The sequence below is a fragment of the Nylanderia fulva genome, unplaced genomic scaffold, assembly GCF_048542155.1.
Source record: "Nylanderia fulva isolate GAGA-0341 unplaced genomic scaffold, ASM4854215v1 Scaffold1638, whole genome shotgun sequence".
NCBI classification, from domain to species: domain Eukaryota; kingdom Metazoa; phylum Arthropoda; class Insecta; order Hymenoptera; family Formicidae; genus Nylanderia; species Nylanderia fulva.
This window is the reverse complement of record NW_028189877.1, coordinates 1-9,062: the sequence shown is the minus strand read 5'-3', so window position 1 is coordinate 9,062 and position 9,062 is coordinate 1. Positions and strand designations below refer to the sequence as shown.

At 39.7% G+C, this 9,062-nt stretch overlaps 1 protein-coding gene across 1 annotated transcript; it reads left to right on the top strand.

Moving 5' to 3' along the window:
* Positions 1–3,350: 3,350 nt before the first annotated feature.
* LOC146723853 (uncharacterized) lies at positions 3,351–6,264 on the top strand. Its single transcript, XM_085480978.1, has one exon. The coding sequence runs from the start codon at positions 3,351–3,353 to the stop codon at positions 6,075–6,077; it is 2,727 nt and encodes a 908-aa protein (XP_085337104.1). The 3' UTR covers positions 6,078–6,264.
* Positions 6,265–9,062: the final 2,798 nt, after the last annotated feature.

Genomic DNA, 9,062 nt, shown 5'->3' with positions numbered 1-9,062 from the left:
AAAAGTTGTCCTAAGACTGAAGAAACGACAGAAAATATAAAAAAACGAATGCTCCGCTTTCTTGATAAAAAATTGGCATACAAAAGTATAAAATAGTAAGGGGAATTATATATATATTACAGGATGATCATATTCAATGCCAACGCAGCGACATTAAGACGGTCAAGCCAAGAGCCATACGAACTCGAGAATTCACCAACGAACCAGGGATACATTTTGAAAAAATAGGCCATCTACATTGTTCCAAAAACACGTGGAAACTAGTAATAAAACTAGACCTAGCAACATTAACTGCGAACACAGGGTTACATACGAAATTATATAGAGCGTACGGAAAAAGCGTGCAATGTGTAACGCAACAAGGACACATGCCTTAATTTAGTTAGTATTACAAAACAAACACTAAACTATTTGGAAAAAAACGATAATACAAATAAAATACTCTACGACAGACATACAGACAAACGTAGGGGAATAATTGACGGGATAGGAACAGTGGCAAAGACATTGTTCGGTACCATGGACCGCCGATGACGAAAAACGCATAAATGAACAACTCGAATTAATAAATAACCGACAGAGCACGTTACAACACACAGTTAGGCATCAACTAACAATAATCAACGATACGGTAACACATATAAGTAAGTTAGAGAATACAATAAACAGAGTGAAAACTCTTACAGGAAAATGTTAGCGCAATATATTACGTTAGAAAAGATACAGGGACAATATGAAATATATTATGGCAGCATTAACAGACGCCATTAGGGACGCGGAAAATATTATAGAATACTTAGCGCAAATCGAGGAAGAAAATATACACCCGAAATTAGTACCATTTGATAACATTGTCGCACACTTAAAGGAAGCCGCAACACAGTTAGAACAGGATATTATTTTCCGTTTTAGAACACACGCAGTAAACTGGCATGAAATAAAGAAACATGCAAGCGTAAGTGCATACGTAAGCGAAGAATATAATTTATATACAATACTGCGGTTCCCGATAATATCACAGCCTAAATATAACATAATAAAGGCAATTGAATTCCCCGTGGCAGCATACAATAAAACATTTAAAGGTATACAAGTAGAAAACAATATGTTTGCCATAGATAACCTTAGATTAACATATTTAATTATAACAAATGAGGATTTACAAAAATGTAGTAAAATAAACTCTAATTATATATGCGAACATAGCATGCCGACTTATCGCGTAAACACGAATATACCATGCGAATTACAAATGTATACGGGACTTCCGTTTCCGGTGCAGAATTAGAGTACACGTGGTTGTGTGATAGTGAAGAGTTGAGGGCGATTAAAGGGGTTAGAGCACAGAGATAGTGGAGAGGATAGTTTGAAAAGGAAGAGGGAGAAGAGTGAGAGGGTGAGAGAGTAGTGTGAGAGAGGATAGTTAGACAGAGAAAGTAGGAAAGAGAGAAATAGGAGGCTGGTGACAGCTGAGAGTGGGCAGGGAAGTATAGGGTATAAAGAAAGAAAGCGGGGTGCAGAAAAATAGAGTAAAGGTGCTAGGGAATAGCTAGGGAATTTAGGAAAGAAGAAGCAAGGATTAGGAAGAACGTAGAGTCGGCGAGAATGTAGGCAAAGAGAGGGACAGGGGAAAGGAAGAGTATAGAGAGGAAAGCGGAGAGGATTTGGATTAATAAAAGGGTCTTGAAAGCATGTGGAGTGGGAAGAAAGAGGGAGGCAAGGGAGCGGAGGGAGGAGGAATAATAGGATCGGTAGGTAAAAAGGGAAAAGAAAGAAGTGGGAAGTCTAGGGAATATAGAAGATCTAATGAAGAGGAAAAAAAGGGAAGTTAGAGGAAAAAAACGGGAGAAAGGGAGCGGTGAGATCTTTTAAGAGAAGCAACAAGACAACGAGATCACCGGAAAAAGGTGGTGAAGAGGATGGAGAGAAGGAAGAGATCAAAAGATTGTTGCAAGATATGTGGCAAGAAATGAGGGAGATCAGGGAGGAAATAAAGGAACAAGGGAGAGAGGATAAGAGGAGAGATGGAGGAGATAAGGAGAGATTACAAGATACAGATGAAAGGTGGAAAAGAGAGAAGAAAGAAATGATAGAGAACATGGAAGGTATGAAGAGGAGGATAGAGGGACTGGAGAGGAAGATGGAGGAAAAGGAGGAGGGAGAGAGAGAAGACAGAGAGCCACAGGGAATGGTTTACAGAAGAGAGTAGGGGAAATGGAAAGGGAAATGGGAGATATTAGAAAAAGAGGAAGGAAAAAGAAAGAATATAGTAATAAAAGGCTTATTAGTCAAAGAGGGGAAAGAAGAGAGGGGAGCCGAAAAATTGTTTAGAGGAGATAAAGGCAAGAGCGAGGATAATTGAAAATAAGAAAATAGGGGAGGATAGAGAAATGGGGGAGAGAAATGGTGTGTGGTGGAATTGGAGAAGGAAGAACAGAAATGGGAAGTGATGGAGAAGAAAAAGAGGCTGAAAGGCAGAAAAGAAAGGATAGACACGGATATTTAACATGGAAAGAAAGGGAGATAAGACGAAAGTTGGGAGAGATAGCAAGGAGAGAAGAGAAAAGAGGAAGAAGAAGACATGGGTAAGTAATGGCAAGTTTAAAAATAGGAGAAAAATGGTGGAGATGGGATGAGGAGAAGGAAGTTCTGAGAGATGAGAAGGGAAATGTAAAGAATATGATAATGGGGGAAGAGGAGAGGAGAAAGGAAGATGGGCTAAAGTAGAGATAGAGAGAGAGAGGGAAAAGGAGAAGAGAGGAAAAGGATGGAAGGTAGTTTTCTGGAACGTAGCGGGAGTAGGGAATAAGGACATAGATTTTTGGAAAGGATTAGAGGAATGGGATGTAATAGTGTTATCAGAAACATGGATAGAAGAGGAAGGATGGAAGAAGATGAGAAGGTACCTACCGAAAGGATACGTATGGGGAGTGCAAGGAGCAAGTAGAAAGAAGAAGAGAGGAAGAGCGAAAGGAGGCATGATTATGGGGATAAAAAAGGAGATTGCAGAGAAGGGAGGAATGATGGAGCTAAGTAAGGAGGGCTTTGTGGTAGGAAGAGTAAAGATAGGGAAGGAAAAATGGAGGGTGATAGGAGTATACGTAGGAGAAGGAATAGAGAAGGCGTGCAGGAAGATGGAGAAGTGGACGGAGGAGAAAGAGGAGGAGGTTTACATGATAATAGGAGGAGATTTTAATGCGAGGACAGGACAAGAGGGGGGGTAGAATCAGAGATAAGGAGAATGCGGAAGAGGAGAGGAAAGAGGAAAAAAAAGAAAGTCGAAAGACAAATTAATCAATGCAGAGGGAAGAAAACTACTGGAATTCATGGGAGAAAGAGGTTGGAGCATAATGAACGGTAACACAAAGGGAGACGAGGAGGGAGAATGGACTTTTACAGGAGGAAGAGGGAACACGGTTATAGATTACGTAATTGGAAATGAGGATAGCGGAGAGAAGGTGAGAAGGTTAAGAATAAGAGACAAGGTGGACTCAGATCAGCATTCAATAGAAGTGGAGATAGAAGGATGGCAGAGAAGAGAGAGAAGAAAGTCGAGAGGAGGGAGGAGAGGAGTATGGAATGAGGAGGGCCGGAGGATTTTTGAGGGAAAAGTGGGGGAGATAGGAGAAATAGGAGGAGGAGAGGAAGAGATAGATGGAGAATGGGAAAGAATAGAGGAGAGGATGAAGGAAGTATTAAGAGCAACAGAGGAGGACTGGAGGAAAGGGAAGAAGGAGAAAAGAGGATGGTGGGATGGGGAGTGCAGAGAGGAGAAAAGAAAGGTAAGGAGGGAGCTGAGGAGATGGTGGAGGGAAGGAGGTGAGGGGGAGGAATATAGGAAGAGAAGAGGGGATTACAAGAGATTGTGTGAGAGGAAGAAAAAGGAAGAAAACGAGAAATGGGAAAAGAAGGCAGCAGAGGTGAAAAGAGAATCGGAGGTATGGGAGATAATAAACAGAGAGAGAAGAAGATGGAAAGGAATAAACGAAGAAATTGAGATGAGAAAGTGGAGAGAATATTTTATGAAGTTGTTAGGAGGAACAGAGGAGAGAAAGGTAAGAAAGGAAAGAAGAGAGGAGGGGAACAGGACAGAGGAGGAGGAGGAGGAGGAGGAGGAAATAAGTAGAGAGGAAATGAGAGAGGCAATAAAGAAGCTGAAAGCAGGAAAAGCGACAGGGATAGATAAGATTCCGAATGAGGTATGGAAGTATGGAGGAGGGAACGTGGAGGATTGGATGCTGGATTTTTGTAATAGAATATGGAGAGGAGAAGGATGGCCGAAGAGATGGATAGAGGGAGTGATTACACCGATAAGGAAAAAAGGGGATGGAAAGGAGATGGAAGACTACAGGGGAGTAACCATGATGCCATCAATGTATAAGGTTTACACGATGATACTGACAGAAAGATTGAGGAAGGATGTGGAGGAAAAAGGGATAGTGCCAGAAAATCAGATGGGGTTTAGGAGAGGAATGGGAACAATAGACAACATATACGTGATGAATTATCTAATCAATAGACAACTGGAAAAAAAAGAAGGAAGGCTAACGGCATTGTTTATAGATCTGAGAGCAGCATTTGACTCGGTAGACAGGGAGAAATTAATGGAGGCAATGGAGAGAGGAGTAAGGAAAGGATTGAGAAGAAGGGTAGAGATGGTGATGAGAGAGACAACATGCAGGATAAAGATAGGGGAAGAAGTTGGAGAGAGTTTTTGGATTGAGAAAGGAGTAAGACAGGGGTGCCCATTGAGTCCAATACTATTCAACATCCTAATAGCGGACTTAGAGGAAAAAATGGGGAAGGTGAAAAGAGGAGTAAGAATAGGAGAAAAAAGGATTTATACATTGGCATACGCGGATGATATGGTGTTGTTGGTAGAGGAGGAAGAGGAACTGAGAAGTATGGTAGAAAGGTTAGAAGAATATCTAGACAACAAGAGATTGGAGCTGAACGCAAAGAAGACGAAGATAATGAGGTTTAGGAGAAAGGGAGGAAGATGGAAGAAGAGGGAGTGGAGATGGAAAGGAGAGAAAATGGAGGAAGTGAAGGAGTTTACGTATCTGGGATATAGACTACAGAGGAATGGAGGACAAGAAGGACAAGTGAAAGATAGGATGAGGAGAGCGGCGGCTATTATGGGGCAAGTATGGGGAATAGGAAAGAGAAAGTTTGGAAAAGATTGGGAGAGAAGATTATGGCTTTTCGATAAATTGGTGTGGACAGTGATGAGCTACGGGGTGGAAATATGGGGGTGGAAGGAGAGAGAGGGAATGGAAAGGATGAAAGAAAGATACCTGAGATGGATATTAGGAGTAGAGAGGGGTACGCCAGGTTATATGGTGAGGGAGGAACTGAGAAGAGAGAAGCTGAGGATAAGAGCCGGAAAAAGGGCATGGAATTTCGAGAAGAGAATGGAGGAAGGAAGAGGAAGCGAGCTAGCGAGGAAATGCTGGGAGGAAATGAGAGAAAGGGCGAAAATAGGAAGAGTGGGATCGGAGTGGGAAAGGGAAAGGGAAGAATATTTCAGGGAAAGAGGTAGGAGGATAGAGGAGGTGGAGGAGAGAAGAGGTATGGAGGAGGGATGGTTTGGGGAGTTAATAAGGAGGGATATGGAGGAGCAGAGGAGGGAGAGGGAGGAGAGAATAAAGGGATCGGAATTTAACAGATGGTACAAGGAGGTTAGAGGAGAAGGAGTGCCAGAATACTTAAGAAAGGATTGGGGAGAGAGTAGATGGAGGAGGATAGCAAGATTCAGATTAGGAAGTGAGATTTTAGAAAGCAGGTATTGGGAGGAAGCAGAAAAGAGGAAATGTAAGATATGTGGAGAGGAGGTAGAATCGTGGGAGCATGTATGGGAGAGGTGTGAAGTGAGGGGGGAGAGGAAAGAGAGTTGGCAGGAAGTAGTGAGGGAGATACTAGGAGAAAAGGGAGAAGGGGAAGGATGGATGAGAGAGATAGAGAGAGAAAGGGAGATAAGAAAGGGGAGAGGAGAGAGAAGTGTGGAGAGAGTAGGAGGGAAAGAGGATGATGGAGGAGAGAATGACGTGAGGGGGGCAAAGGGGAAGAATGTTTAAGAAAAGAAAGCAAGAGGAAACGGAAGTCCAAGAAGCGTGTGTGTGTGTACATGGGGTTGGGCAGAAGCCAAGGGGAGATGGCCTGGACAACGGGCGACCCAAAGCGGAAGTCCAACCCCTTAGGACAGATAGGTTAAGTTAGCAATAAGATAGGTTAAGAGGTTAATAGCGAAGAGGTCATGGTAGCGTGCGTTTTATATTTTTTGTTTTTTTTTTTTGTTTTTGTTTGAATTAGCACCTTTGTATATGCGGCTGCTGTATTGTTAAATTGTAAGGGAATTGAAACCCCAAGGGGACCAATAAAATTTACTACTACTACTACTACTACTACTACAAATGTATACGCAACGAATGCAAGATAAGCATGAATGCAAGGTACGCTATCGGGTAACGAAAACGACAGTATGGATCCCGTTACATCAAACACACACATGGTTGTACTCAACAGCTAAGGAAGAAAAAATAAATATAAAATGTGACGGATACACAGAAAAAAATTTAGTAATAAAAAATACCGGCCGACTAACCTCACGAGGAAACTGTCAAATTAAAACGGAGGATATGACATTGGAGACAAAAGAGACGACTTACGTAACGAACATAGATACATATTTGCCGAATTTTAATATTGCACCGTCACAAGACGAGGACATGAGAATACTCGACACATTAAATAATCTAACACAAAACAACGCATAACTAATAGAATTACGAACGAAAATAAACAACATAGACAATAATTTACAGGATAATGAACAAAAGTTTTATACAAGAAAACAATTTATTTATCCCATGACCTCGAGCGGGTTAGTAATAATCATAATTATAATATTTATCATTGTCATTATAATTTGGAAAGTAAAAAATAGAAAAGACATTAAAAGAAGACCAAGAGTGACGATACTCGACGATGACTGGGATGTACCTAGATCTATATTAAAAAGGAGTAATAGTACGCGTTTTTAGGAAATAGGAAACGATTATAATTATATTGTGAACGGGATAAACATTTGTAAGTTTTAGTTGTAAGCGAAAAACTTCATGCCTTCGTTTTTCTTCTTTAACGGGGGAGGGATGTTATATCCCCCAAAGATATACAATAGATATAACTATTAAAAGTTAACTAATATTAAGAAATGGGTACTCGTATTGCATCCGCAATTACGACAGACACTGACCGCGCTAAAAAACGCATACGATGCGAGGTATACGCGGAATCAGAATTACGACAGATAATGACCGCGTTAAAAAGCGCATACGATGCGAGGTATACGCGAAATCAGAATTACGACAGATAATGACCGCGTTAAAAACGCATACAATGCGAGATATACGCGGAACAGAAATTGGTCAACGTGCAAGCAAAGCAGAAGGACTTTGAATCTGCTTCGCTTGCACCTAGATTCTCGACCGGGGAAACCTGTTGCCAGGCACCCCTTCCGATCGGGAAAAACTCCAAAAAACAACGATATAAAAAGAGGGTAGAGACGCGACAACTCGCTGAGTCGCAGACACAAATAATCGCTCTAACCACGATCTCGCTAACCGCGCGCGCACTTAGCATCGACTCGCAGTTGTGCGCGATACGCGGAGTAATATAAAGTCAGTGCCGCACACTCGTAAAGCTTCAGTGTATTGATAGTGAAATAAAATAAAGACCAAGTGGTTGAAGTTGAATAAAGAATTTTAATACAAAAAGTGTAGTGCATTTCTCTACAAACACCCGACAAGTCCTGACGCCCCGGATTCCCATCCCAATTTGGCGCGACCCTTAAGTGTCTCCCCCGAGGCACACAACAAACGTTTTGTTATTAATATTTAGTTAATATGCTAAAACATGAAATAGTATTAATTTTCACGAAGTAACGCAAACTTTTATGGCGCCACATTTTTGTTATTGGCGGGACCGTTGATATAATGCACATTTACAACATATTAACGTCTAATTTCAAGAGAAACAATAATACAACTTAAAGTTCGCTTCAATTTTTAATTTATTTTTCTAAATTTTCGTGGAAATAACACAATTATGATACCAACAATATAGCGAATTTCTCATAAGTTGATATTGTAAACTCAACGTATTTTTAACTCGTATTTAGTATCAACATAAGAAAATCGATTTGTTTAATAATTATTTCTAATATTCGAATAGTATGCTAAAATGCTGTATTAGTGAGAATTTTTACAAAACAGTGCGAACAAACTTTATGGGACCAAATTTTTGTTATTGGCGGGACCTTTGATATAATGCGTTTATTTACACCATATTAAAAAATATGCGTATATTTAGCATCAACATAAGACATCCATTTTGTTATCTAATTAAATATTAATATTTGAATTTGTTAAAAGATGGAATAGTATTGATCAATTTTGCGAAATTACGTCAGCAAGATTTATGGCGCCAAAATTTTGTTGACAGGACCGTTTCATATAATGCGCATTTACATCATATTAACGCAAATTTTCCAGAAAAATAACATTACTTAAAGTTTGTTATAATATAATTTTTTAAATTACGTAGAAATAATAAGATTCTTGAAATACCCAAGAAGAACAGAAAATTCAAAATGATGTTAATTTGATGTCATATATTCATTAAAATATTAATGTATTTTTTTTACAATTCGCTTTTAGCCCTCAATTGCCACACTATGATTTCTTCGCACAAAAGACTTATGTTGCAACGAAAAGCTGAGTAGCCAATCAGCTTATACATATGCAAAATGAAAATGTCTTGTGTGGTCCCGTTAATACCAAAAATTAGGCGTCATACAACTTACTCGTATTATTGTATCCATAATTTGATAAATTGTAATTATAAGTAAAATAAAATAAGCTACACGTATCGTGAACATTAATCATTTTACAATGAAATTAATAATAATATAATGTAAATACGTTTTATACTAACAGTTACGCCAATAACAAAAATGTGGCGCCATAAAGCTTGCTCGCGTTATTTCATAAAAATATACTATT

Excerpts from the sequence above, each read along its gene's own strand:
- LOC146723853 (XM_085480978.1), top strand. The coding sequence starts at position 3,351 with ATGAACGGTAACACAAAGGGAGACGAGGAGGGAGAATGGACTTTTACA.